The sequence below is a fragment of the Cucurbita moschata genome, unplaced genomic scaffold (assembly GCF_002738365.1).
Source record: "Cucurbita moschata cultivar Rifu unplaced genomic scaffold, Cmos_1.0 Cmo_Scf00003, whole genome shotgun sequence".
Classification (NCBI taxonomy): Eukaryota; Viridiplantae; Streptophyta; class Magnoliopsida; order Cucurbitales; family Cucurbitaceae; genus Cucurbita; species Cucurbita moschata.
The window spans coordinates 3,928,894-3,941,073 of record NW_019268519.1 but is presented as its reverse complement, the minus strand read 5'-3'; the positions used below and the strand labels follow the sequence as shown (position 1 = coordinate 3,941,073).

General features: G+C 36.9%; 3 protein-coding genes across 3 annotated transcripts; 2 read left to right on the top strand and 1 right to left on the bottom strand.

Moving 5' to 3' along the window:
* Positions 1-449: 449 nt before the first annotated feature.
* Positions 450-2,338, bottom strand: LOC111440367 (inactive protein RESTRICTED TEV MOVEMENT 2-like). Its single transcript, XM_023077512.1, has 2 exons — positions 2,169-2,338; positions 450-1,524 (listed from the first exon to the last, which is right to left on the bottom strand). Exons 1-2 carry the CDS (start codon positions 2,254-2,256, stop codon positions 551-553), a joined length of 1,062 nt encoding a protein of 353 aa, XP_022933280.1. The 5' UTR covers positions 2,257-2,338; the 3' UTR covers positions 450-550.
* A 590-nt stretch (positions 2,339-2,928) lies between these two features.
* Positions 2,929-7,679, top strand: LOC111440957 (protochlorophyllide-dependent translocon component 52, chloroplastic). Its single transcript, XM_023077805.1, has 7 exons — positions 2,929-3,574; positions 4,400-4,587; positions 5,285-5,374; positions 5,461-5,665; positions 5,798-5,992; positions 6,418-6,605; positions 7,303-7,679. The coding sequence occupies exons 1-7, from the start codon at positions 3,050-3,052 to the stop codon at positions 7,556-7,558; spliced, it is 1,647 nt and encodes a 548-aa protein (XP_022933573.1). The 5' UTR covers positions 2,929-3,049; the 3' UTR covers positions 7,559-7,679.
* Positions 7,680-8,589: 910 nt separating this feature from the next.
* LOC111441008 lies at positions 8,590-10,664 on the top strand. Its single transcript, XM_023077884.1, has one exon. It carries the CDS (start codon positions 8,807-8,809, stop codon positions 10,472-10,474), a length of 1,668 nt encoding a protein of 555 aa, XP_022933652.1. The 5' UTR covers positions 8,590-8,806; the 3' UTR covers positions 10,475-10,664.
* Positions 10,665-12,180: the final 1,516 nt, after the last annotated feature.

Genomic DNA, 12,180 nt, shown 5'->3' with positions numbered 1-12,180 from the left:
CACGATATACTGGAAGATGTTCTTGATTCCAGTGGTGCTGATGGAAATTGTCTGTGGATTTTTCTTTTTGCTTCGCTGTCTGATTTGAAGAAATGATGTCGATGTTGTGTTAATGTTTGATTTGCGAAATTCTTTCGAATTGCGATGGCTACGTTCATTACATGTCTGCTCTGTATAATTTGTAAAGGATTACTTTGATTCTGGCATTCTGCTACAACAATTGGTATAAGAACATTTTTAGTTGAGCCATTTTCTAAACAACACTTACCAAGGTATGAAAATTTAATGAATCTGTAGGTGAACCCCGAAAGTACGCCGAAGTCAAGCCCACCCTCCTGAACATGGTCGCTGCTGCGGAGCTCCTCCGCTTGCGGCTGGGCTGTGCCAAGTGAGTTTGAGAATACAAAAGAACCTTGAATTCCCATTATGATATAGAGATTGTTAGTAGCAAGTAATTGTAAATATGGCAATTTTATTTCCATCATTTTGAATAAACAATTTGACATATTTGAGTTGTTCACTTATGAACAAGAGCTTCATGACTGGTTCTTCACAATTCTTCATCCACATGACCTTTGTTTGTAACTTTCAGATACAGAATCACAAGAACAGCAATCCCCAAAACCAAAGTCACCATAGTTGTCCTCAATTCCTTCACCACCCCATCAATAACCTGTTTGTACCCTTCTCTTCTCCACAGGAAACTCTCTTCCACCGTTCCCTCACTCCTCCTCCTCCTCCTCCTCTCCTCTGCAACTTCACCTTCCTTCTCTTCCCTTCCATGGCTGCCCTCCTCCTCCTTCCCTTTGCCCTCTCCCATTTTCGACCCAATTTCTTCTTTCCCCCTTTCCTCATCTCTTGTCTCCTTCGAAGCTTCCTTCAGATTTGTGTGTGCTTTTGCCTTCTCCTCCTCTGTTTTTTCCTTTTGGGGAGGGGGGCTTCGTTCCCCATGTGCCTGTTCTTGAGGCTCCTCATTTTGTCTCTGTGGGACAGTTTGTGGGCCGGGTGTGAGATTCTGCTGATCCTCTAATTCTTTGTCTATACCTTGTATCCTTGGGGAAGTGGGGGCTCTTTTGCTACTTGATTGTGATTGGCGTTCCTCATTTCGGCTCTTTGGGGCATTTTGTGGATCAGTTGGTGGGTCGATTGAGGATTTTGCGGCCGCTGGCTTCGGAGGCTCGGCCGGTGGTCGGGGATCAGCTTTGGGTTTCCCGGCCCCCGGCTTCGGAGGCTCGGCCGGTGGTTGGGGATCGACTTTGGGTTTCCCGGCCGCTGGCTTCGGAGGCTCGGCCGGTGGTCGGGGATCGGCTTTGGGGAAAGTAGCGGCAGATAGTTTTTTGGGGTGTTTGACGAAGAGGACGCCATCCTTGAACTTGGCAGAGATGTTGTCGGTGTCAGTATCGGTGGGGACATCTAGCTCCTTGTAGAATCGGAGCCACTTGTTGCCTTCGGTCATCCGTTCGCCGGAGACCCTCAACTTTCCGGTGGATGTCACCTGGACTTTCAGTTGGCTGCTCCTAAAATCTGTAGAACAACAAAACTCGATGAAGAAGGAGAAAGCTCTGCAACTTCAAAAAAAGAAGAAGAAGAAGAAGAAGAAGAAGAAGAAGAAGAAGAAGAAGAAGAAGAAGAATTTATTTATTTATTATTCTCATTTATTATTATTTTCTCTGTTTTATTCTCATTTATGTGTTTATATTTATATGTCTAAATATGTTAATAAAATAATAACTCATTTTAAAGTAAGATTTGTCTTTAAAAAATAGTTTTTTTTTTTTTTTTTTTTTAATTTTAGCTCCTATATTTTAATCTTATTCTAGTTTTTGAAATTTATAGTATAAAAATTATCCTTTGTATTTTCATTAAAATTGGCCTAATATTAATTTATATGGTTAGTTTATTGTTGAGAAAAAAATCATTCATAAGATCTTTTATTTGAAAATACATGTAAAAAATAATTTTATTACTAATTTGTATAAAAATAATAATAATTTCATGACTAAATTTAAATTTTAAAATTTATTGAGATTACAACAAAAATTTAAATGTCAAATTTGAAGGATATAAATAAATTTTCAAAATTTTATTTAAAATAATTTTAGAGTGCGGTTTTCGAATTGCTGAATTGCAAAGAACGAAGAAGGAGGAGGCGAGATGAATTAGCAAACCTTTAAGGGGTACGGTAAGAACACGAGAATCATGATCCTCACGCCAATCACATCTAGGCGAAAAATCCTGGTAATTTTTCGAATCCATCGGTGATGCGTTCGATTTGATTTTCCTCTTCGGTAATTCTGATGTCTTTTTCTTCGCTTCTCTTGACGGAGATTTCGATCGATATCTTCAATGTCTTATGTGCGATTTTTATACACCGAATGACTTGGTATCGATGTTGATTCCAAATCGTGATTTGAAAACCTTCGCCTTTCGAGTTGTCGCGAGTAGGGATTTCTTTGGGATTAGTAATTCCTTCGATTGAAGCTTCCTTTGTGCTTCGGGCAACCCGGTTGTTGGAGGCATAGGGTTAAGAGATATGCCTTTTTGGTCGCTTCATTCTTTGGAAATTTGAAGATTCTTTGTTTCTTTCTTCAACTTTTGATAAAAATTTTAATGTTAGACGAACACCCGCTTTGCTTTGAGCTTATCCAGAATGTTTCGTATTAATGTAGAGAGTATTATTTGATTATAAACATGTGATCATTTCTTAAATTAGCCGATGTGGAAAAAAATTTATTATTATAATTTGGCCTAAAAATATATATTAAATAAAGTCTATTTCATTTTTTTGGTTTTCTTCCACGATATATATTTTTAATTTAGAGTTTTAAAAATTTTAAAATAAAAATTGTTAATAATAAATATTAATTTATAAAAAAGATAATTAATTTAAATAAATGAGGGGTAATTTTTCATAAAATTTGGTGGACTGTTGATGGCCACAAAAATGATAAAATCCAGACGCTTCTTCTTCTTTCTAGAAATCATGCAACGATCTTAAACGCATCTGTGTAAGCTGTTACTTCATCCATTCGGAATCCAAGGTTTGGCCATGGACGTGCTGAAATTCTCTTCTGTTCCACTCCACTTCACTGCCAAACTGAAGAAATCCCGATTTCTGAAGCAGTGTTTGCAGGTTAATCTATTGCCCTCGTTGCCTTCTTCATCGATTAGCCGGCATAGTCGAAGATTTAAGCTCCGTGCGAGCGTATCATCCACCATTTCAACGGAGGAATTTGAATTTGCAAGTCCGTTTGAGGTTGAGGCCGAGAATGAACGGCGAGAGGATGAGAGGTTTGATTGGTATGCGCAATGGTACCCGATTATGCCGATTTGTGACCTCGACAAGAGGGTGCCGCATGGGAAAACGGTAATGGGGATTGATGTCGTGGTGTGGTGGGATAAGAATGAGAGTGCGTGGAAGGTGTTTGAGGATTTGTGTCCGCATAGATTGGCTCCGTTGTCTGAAGGAAGGATTGATCAATGGGGGAGATTGCAATGTGTTTATCATGGCTGGTGTTTTAACGGATCTGGTGATTGTAAGTTCATCCCTCAGGCTCCCCCTGACGGCCCTCCGGTAAGGATTCTACCATCTTCCCCTTGTGAACTTATTGCTCTGCTTCAATTAGAGATTTAACTTTATGGTTGCATCGAATTCAACTTCGAAAGAGTTTTGATTACATATTTGAATCTGGATTGTGATTCTGTTTATTCGACAAGCATTAGTTGATTTGACATGATTTAATGAATAAACGAGAATGTCAGTATAACGATTCACAAATTAACTTTGATTGCCATAAACAAAAGAGATTTCTTATGCTGCTTGCTAGTTGCTGGCACTTTGTTTTGGTGTTCATGGTAGAGATAGCACAAGATCAAACAGTTCAAAGTTGAGAAGCCTGTTAAAGTTAGGCATAGCACTAAATTGTTAATTTACCCATTATTAACATATTTCTACCAAACTGAAATCAACATTACTGATCCTTCTCGTCTCGTCGTTTTTTGTTCCATGATAATATAGTTCAGTAGTAATTTGGAGAAAATGTGCTTAAACTGCTTATTAAGAACATCATTTCATTAATGACAAATCAGAAGAATGTAGTTTTTCTCAATGGATCTATTTCGTATAACACAACTTTTCTTGAATGCTGAAAAACTTACTAAATGATTTACCTTAGATTCAGAATTTGATTTTACTTCCTATTTCTGTCGTTAGTGCATATTGTTCCGGTGGTGAACATTGTTCAGAATCCGACATATTGCAGTAGAAAATGAAGTCGTCTTCAGAAGTTAACAAGAGTGTCATATGCTAAGATAGTTAAAAGATTAAGTATTGTGGTTATATTAGTCAAACTTTAAATAACTGGACAAGAGTCGCTAATTTTCTTCCTTCGATTTGCAGGTTCACACGTCCAAAAGGGCATGTGTTGCTGTTTATCCTAGCATTGTGCAGAATGACATTTTATGGTTTTGGCCAAATAGTGATCCCCAGTACAAGGATATTTTGGTGAAGAAAAAACCCCCTTACATTCCTGAATTGGACGATCCGTCATATACTAAGTTAATTAGTAACAGAGATCTTCCATATGGGTATGGAGAGCCTGATTGTCACTTTTTACTCATCTGCATTCTATTTGATCTTGGCCAGTCTAGTTATAGAGGAATTATGAAGGAAGCTATCACGAATGTAGTTGAACTGTGCTCTTTTTCTCATTTTCCTTTTCTTTTTCCACCGAAAGAAAATCGAATCATTGATTTTAAGCTGAGGAAATTCTATTTAACAAAAAGATCATGACCGTATTCTCCACAAACGGTCTAATTCATAGCAAAAGACTGATTACTAGCTCTTCATAGTAGAACCAACGATGGTGAACTGGATAAGTTAACAATAAGATTGTTACTTACTGTTAGGTGGATCTCAATGTAGAAGACTGTGTTCTTTCCTTTATCACTTAGCTTAGGAGTCATACGAGATGAAAGTTTCATGCACGGTTTTGAATGAGAGAAAGAAGTGAGGAATCCCCCTTTCGACTCTGACTCTCCCACTCAAGTAGTTGCTTTTCTTTTTGTTACTTCTAAAGTAGCTGTTTCAGTTTCAACCACTCGAATTTTCGATATTCCTGTTTATTTCTCACCGAACGAATGGCATGATTACTAGCTAATTCATAGTGGAACCAAAGAGGGTGAACTGGATAGGTTAACAATAACATTGATAAAATGAAAGGAGTTCGAGTGGGTAGATAAGACCTCTCTGTTACTCAACAACTCTCTCTCTTTACACTTTCAGGTATGAGGTTTTGACTGAGAATCTTATGGACCCAGCTCATGTCCCCTATGCCCATTATGGGATAATGGGAAGGCAACAGCCCAATAACAGATGAGTATTCTGGGGTGGAAAGTCACTATTTAATATTGTTTTTCCATGTTTAACTGGATCTGATGGCTAGTTTATATGGAATTTACAGAGAAAGCAGATAGAGAAGGAGGCAAACCAATTGAAATATTTATAAAAGACTTGGATGCGTATGGTTTCATCTCTAATCAGGAACTGGGAAATAGTCAATTTTTTGCACCTTGTGTATTTTACACTTCTTTTAGTTTAAGGTCTAAGAAAAGAACTCCAAAACACCAAGACAACGGAGCTCTCTTATCAGCTGAAAACAACGCGGTAAGAAATCTAGAAACTTCCTTTACACACGTTTTTGGGTGATGAATTTTTTTTTATACTCTTTAGCATTATCCAGACATATTTCTCTTCGCTCGGGGGTATTATTTATTCTTCTTTTTCTGGTTGTATCAGGAAGCCCCGAACACATCACAGAGAAAAGCAATGCTAGTATTTATGTGTATTCCCGTTAGTCCAGGTCGAAGCAGATTAATATTTGTATCTCTAAGAAATTTTGCTATAGGCATTGATCGAATTATTCCAAGATGGGTCTTCCACGTGGGACAAAACCTTATCTTAGATTCTGATTTGTATCTTCTTCACGTCGAGGTAATGACTCATATTCTCAACACATTTGATTAGTTTTTTGAAGTATAGATAAAAATCTTACAATGGTTGGATAATTACTCTCTATCAATATTCATTAGTATAGATAAAAATCTTACAATGGTTGGATAATGACTCATATTCTCAGCACATTCAATTAGTTTGTGAAGGCAATAGCATTAGTGTACTTGAAGAAAACAGTATGTTATGAATGAGCCCTTGATTGTTTCATTTTATTTTTATGATTTTCTCCATCTTTTTATATCTGTTTTCCATTAGAAAGATCTCTTCTCTGGGATGAATGTTTCACTTGTTCTTGAACAGCATCTTATGAGCCCTGCTTGTTAAGCCTCAGAAAAGAAAAAAAAAAAAAAAAGGTTTAATGAATTCATATTAATCCTATGATTATTTTGAGTACATTTTTACAGGAGAGGAAGATATTGGATGTGGGTCCTTCAAATTGGCAGAAAGCTTGTTTTGTGCCAACCAAATCAGACGCCAAAGTGGTTGCTTTCAGAAGGTGGTTGAACAAATATTCAGATGGCCATGTTGACTGGAGAGGCAAGTTCAGTGGCATCCTTCCTCCATCGCCTCCAAAGGAACAGCTGATGGACAGGTAACTCTTTAGCTGCTTCGGTGCGTTAAATGGCTATAATATCGTACAAGTTTCTTATTTTCAAATGTGTTCGTCTCGTGGATTTAGTCGAAATGCAATAAGTTAAGACTCTAAAATCCAACTTATATTCATTGCTATTGGGTCTTTGGAGACATTAAGACATTTTTGAATCTGGTGCATTTCAAGGGCTGTTTAGGTTATTTTGAGAACTGTCTTGTCTTTTTTAATACAAGTACTCAGTAAACAAATGTTTGGATAATTTCTTTGTTTTTCTTGCTTTTTCATTGCTTATTTTCACAGATAATCTACCATTTCGAAGTATCGAATTTCACACCTTTCGTCTTTTTACCCTCACAAACCACTCAAAAATGGTTAACCCAAAACGAAAAACGTTTCTAGGAGAGAACCATGAAACAATCCTTTCACTCAATAACATTTGGTTTTGTTATCGATGAGTTTCTTTGTTTTGTTATCTACTTTCTAAAAACGTTTTCAAAATCCAACTAGTTTTATGAACTTATTTTTGTTTTTGAAATTTAGCTTAGAATTTAAACGTGCACAGATCATTTCATCTCCACCAAGTTTCCTTCCTGTCGTATTTTTGCACATGGTTGTACATTTTATTTTTCATGTTCATCGACATCGATATTTTCATACCCGAAAATACTGAAAGTCGAGAGTGGGCGAACGGTTTCAGGTACTGGTCTCATGTGGTGAACTGCAGCAGCTGTAATGGGGCATACAAGGGTTTAAATGCACTAGAAGTGGTGTTGCAGGTCATCTCCATTGCTTTGCTTGGAGTTTTTGCAGCAACAAACCAGAGTTTGGTATCACGAACTGCTAGAATTGTGATGGTAGCAATGGCTGTACTCTGCTTTGCTGCTTCAAGGTGGCTTTCTCATTTCATTTACAAGAACTTTCACTTCCACGATTACAATCATGCCCTTAGGTGAAATTACCATCGTGCCCCTTTTTAAAATGGTTTATGTATTTATGATACACACAAATAGTGTATAGAAAAGAAGCCTATTTATTTATGTATTTATGAAAGAAACTATATTCATATTCATAATGTCTTTTTTATTCTTGTACTTTTGATGTTGTATTATCCTCTTTTATGTACTTTTCAATGTCTAAATTTAGTCCATATACTTTAAATAAATCTTGTAATTTTTGTTGAAATTGATTAAATAATAAGAATAATTCCTATGAAAAAAAAAGAAAAAAAAAAAAAGAGGGAAACAATTTGAATATATTTTTAAAATTTATGTGTAATCGTCTAAGTCATTATTAGCTGATATTGTTCACTTGCTTTATATGTCGTTAGCTAGACGTGTTTTTAAAATTATGAAGTTGATAACGATACGTAATGGGTTAAAATAGACAAAAAGAGCTATTATAAATGGTATCAAAAGCTATTATAAATGGTATTCAAAAGCTATTATAAATAGTATGAGAGCCTGGAGCTATTAATTAATCAAAAGCTATTATAAAAATATGAGAGCCAGAGTCTATTAATTAATTGATTTTAGCCTGACACTATGTTATTAATTAATTAATTTTAATATGAATTAAATTAGAGTGAAAGAAGTAGGCTATTAATTAATTTTAATATGAATTAAATTAGAACCAATTAAAAGTAGATAATCTTAATTTTATTTTATAAAATAATTATTTATAAAAATTAACTCGTTAATATAAGATATTTTATTTTTATGACATAATTAATTTATATTTTATATAAATTTATCTCATTTATAAATCTCCAAAAAGGAAAAAGAAAAAATAATTGAAACCAATTTACTAAAATTCATATTTAAAAAATTACTATTTGTCACCATCTAAATCTAACTTTTAATTCCCAACTTGACTTTAAACTTGGTAATTAAGTATTTTATATTATTGAAATCCTGATATTATTTTAAGCTCAATAAAAAAATAAAAAAAACATATATTCCCCCCCAAAAAAAAAAAAAAAAAAAATCCTAATCCAACGAGTTCTAAGACAGATTGCAGCCAACTCCAAAGCGCGCCAGTCCTCTGTCTCTCACTTCCATGCCAGATCTCTCCAAAATGGAGCAAACCCATTCTTCCCTCTAACTTTGCGAAATTTCTCGCAATTTCTTGCTCCATTTGGACGGATTGTTGACTCGATTTGAAGATCTGCTTCGAATCCGGACCTGGGGTCTTGAGAAAACCCCATGAAAGATTCAAATCCGACCACAGAGCCCATTGGGCAGCATCTCATTAAGCTGATAAGTAATCTCTGTTTCTCTGTTTTTGTGTTTTCTGTTCTTATTATCACTGTCATTGCCATTACTTACAAGCCTCCAGATCCATGGCTTGAATCTACTCCTGCTCTTACTAAGCTCTTTACTGCCTCTGAGAATGCCACTTTTAAGAACGATGAATCTGTTGTAAAAACTGGGGAGGATTTGGTTTCTGTTCTTCCCCCTGTACTGCCGTCTGCTCAGGGGAATCAGATCACTGAGGCGGTGATTGAAAAATCTGAGGAGGTAATTGCTAATTCTACTCCTAAATTGAGTTGTGATGAATTTCGGGCTGTAAATTGTTCCGATCCGCATATTTTGATTGCTGTTGAGAGGTTTAATTTGAGGGTTTTTAAGTCTATTGCGTTCCTAGAGTATCAAACTCCGGTTAATGGATCAAAAGAAGATGAATGTGATGTTTCTTGGAGATTTAGGAACAAGAAAGAGAAGTCATGGAGGAAGTATAGGGATTTTAGGAGGTTTAAATTTGATGTTGGGGAGGATTGTCATTATAAGGTAGTTCATGCTGGTGGTTGGCATTCAGGTATAAATGCTCGACGACCGAGAAGCAACCGTACAAAGGGTGGAGGAAGTGCTAGAGTTTCTCCACCAGTACGGGATGAGGAGATCAACGACACGATCCCGACGTTGGGATCGGAGATGAATTTCATGAAGGGTAAGTACTTGTACTATTCGCGTGGAGGGGATTATTGTAAAGGAATGAACCAATATCTATGGAGTTTCTTGTGTGGTTTGGGAGAGGCAATGTATTTGAACAGGACGTTTGTGATGGATTTGAGTGTGTGTTTGTCTGGTAGTTATAATCCAAGCAAAAAAGATGAGGAGGGGAAAGATTTTCGTTTTTATTACGATTTTGAGCATCTTAAAGAGGTTAGTTCTATTGTAGAGGAGGGTGAATTTCTGAGAGATTGGAAGAAATGGGATAAAGGCCACAAGAAGAAGAAGAAGATACCTGTTAGGAAGGTTGTGAGCCATAAAGTGACACCAATGCAGCTGAAGAAAGATAAGAAAACGATCATATGGAGGCAGTTCGATGCTCCCGAACCTGAGAATTATTGGTATAGAGTGTGTGAAGGGCAAGCTGCGAAGTATATTCAGCGACCGTGGCATGCCGTGTGGAAATCGAAAAGATTGATGAATATTGTGACAGAAATCAGTGGACGTATGGACTGGGATTTTGATGCTGTTCATGTGGTTCGAGGAGATAAGGCACAAAGCAAAGAGCTATGGCCTCATTTGGATGCTGATACATCTCCTGATGCTATTCTTGAAAAGTTGAAAGGGATGATTCAGCCTTGGAGGAATCTGTATATAGCCACCAACGAACCGTTCTATAACTACTTCGACAAATTACGATCTCATTTTAAAGTCCATTTGCTTGATGACTACAAGGAATTATGGGGAAATACGAGCGAGTGGTACAACGAAACAACGCTTGTAAACAATGGAAAACCTGTCGAGTTTGATGGGTACATGAGAGTTGCGGTGGATACTGAAGTGTTCTATAGGGCGAAGACTCGTGTTGAAACGTTCTATAATTTGACAAAAGATTGCAAGGATGGAGTCAATACGTGCTGATCATGTCGACGACAGCATTACTCGTAGGTGAATCGTGTCCCTTGTTTACTTTGTTATTGAATTTCTTAATGATTTGATGATCGAAACCATTCTGGTTCAAGTTATGCTCGCTCCTTTTTCAAAATTTTATGAATTCATGATTTTGATTCAACTCTCTTGTATTTTTGTAATATACAAACAAGTCTTTACTGATAGCCTAAGCCCACCGTTAGCAGATGAAATTGAGATTTTTCTTTTGGGCTTCCCCTCAAGGTTTTTAAAACACGTCTATTAGGGAGAGGTTTATACACCCTTATAAAAAAAAATGTTTCGTTCCTCTCTCCAACTGATGTGCGATCTCACAACCCAAGCCCACCGCTAACAGATATTGTCTTCCTTGGGCTTTCCCTCAAAGTTTTTAAAACGCGTCGGCTAGGGAGAGGTTTCCACACCCTTATAAAAAATGTTTTGTTTCCCTCTCCAACCGACATGGGATCTCACAATCCACCCCCTCTCTCCCCTCCCTCCGGGACCAGCATTTTCGTTGACACTCATTATTCTCTCCAATCAATGTGGGATCTAACATTTACCTTCCAGTTAATCCTGATTTGCGAATTCAAAGATACTGAACTCGGGATTTGAATGATTGGTGCTAGACTGACTAAGCTAGAGATATCTCTGGATTACCATTAGTTTTTGCTATCAATACACTAAAGAACAGTAATCTATCATGTTAGTATACTATATTGCCATGAATCCTGGTACTTTCCCTGGGCATTTTGATCTGTTCATTGGAGCATAATTTTCGTTGGCCTTAATGCTTTGTTGGTTTAACTCATGCATTTGTGAAGCTGTTAGAAATGGAAAAACATGAAGCATTATGAATTTCAAAAGAAATATGATTGACGACATCAGGATGCATTGTCTGTTGCTCATCTTTCCAGCTAAATATCTTATATTATGGAGCTGAAGCTGGACTGGTAATGAGCATTATTTTCCATTTTTGGTGATTTATTTGTTCTTTTAAGTACTTTTGAACTCTGGTTTGGAAGTTCCTCTGAAAGGTGAATATTTGATTGAATTATGTGGCTGAGTGTGGTTGTAATGGAATGTGTTGTTGTCATATTTGTCTTGTTCTTGGTTAGAACTCAACTTCAATAGCCACAGAATTGAGTAGCTACCAAACATGTTAGAAACTGGGATCCAACCAACCGATACCGACTTAGATGAGCGTTAAGGCATCTATCTTCGGTTAAGAGGTTAAGACAATCCTTTTTGTTATGGCTCTAGCTCTGGTCTCTTGTCGCTCCAACTTTCACTTTAACTCCCATTTTTTCTCTCGCTCGGGTTTCTTATTTTCTTTTCTCGCTTTTCTTTTGCTCTCTTTCACTCTACTTCGTATTTGAAAACCTAGGAGGGTTGTCGACAATGGAGATACGTCAACCGTAGGAGAATTGTTGAAAGGTAGGGATCTCACCACTTTACTTCATATCTTAAAGCCTATAGATATCAGTGGTAGAGGGTTGTTGACGATGGAGATTCGTCAACAGTAGAAGGGTTTCAAATGGTAGGGATCTCGGCACTCCACTTCATATCTAAAAGCCTATAGATATCAGCAGTAGGAGAGTTGTCGACAATGGAGATTCATCAACAATAGGAGGATTGTCAAAAGGTAGGGATCTTACCACTCTACTTCATATCTGAAAGCCTATAGATGTCAGCGGTAG

Excerpts from the sequence above, each read along its gene's own strand:
- LOC111440367 (XM_023077512.1), bottom strand. The coding sequence starts at position 2,256 with ATGGATTCGAAAAATTACCAGGATTTTTCGCCTAGATGTGATTGGCGT. Across the intron at positions 1,525-2,168 it reads TCTTACCGTACCCCTTAAAG|ATTTTAGGAGCAGCCAACTG; the intron begins GTTTGCTAATTC and ends GTTGTTCTACAG.
- LOC111440957 (XM_023077805.1), top strand. The coding sequence starts at position 3,050 with ATGGACGTGCTGAAATTCTCTTCTGTTCCACTCCACTTCACTGCCAAA. Across the intron at positions 3,575-4,399 it reads CTCCCCCTGACGGCCCTCCG|GTTCACACGTCCAAAAGGGC; the intron begins GTAAGGATTCTA and ends TTCGATTTGCAG. Across the intron at positions 5,993-6,417 it reads TGTATCTTCTTCACGTCGAG|GAGAGGAAGATATTGGATGT; the intron begins GTAATGACTCAT and ends ACATTTTTACAG.
- LOC111441008 (XM_023077884.1), top strand. The coding sequence starts at position 8,807 with ATGAAAGATTCAAATCCGACCACAGAGCCCATTGGGCAGCATCTCATT.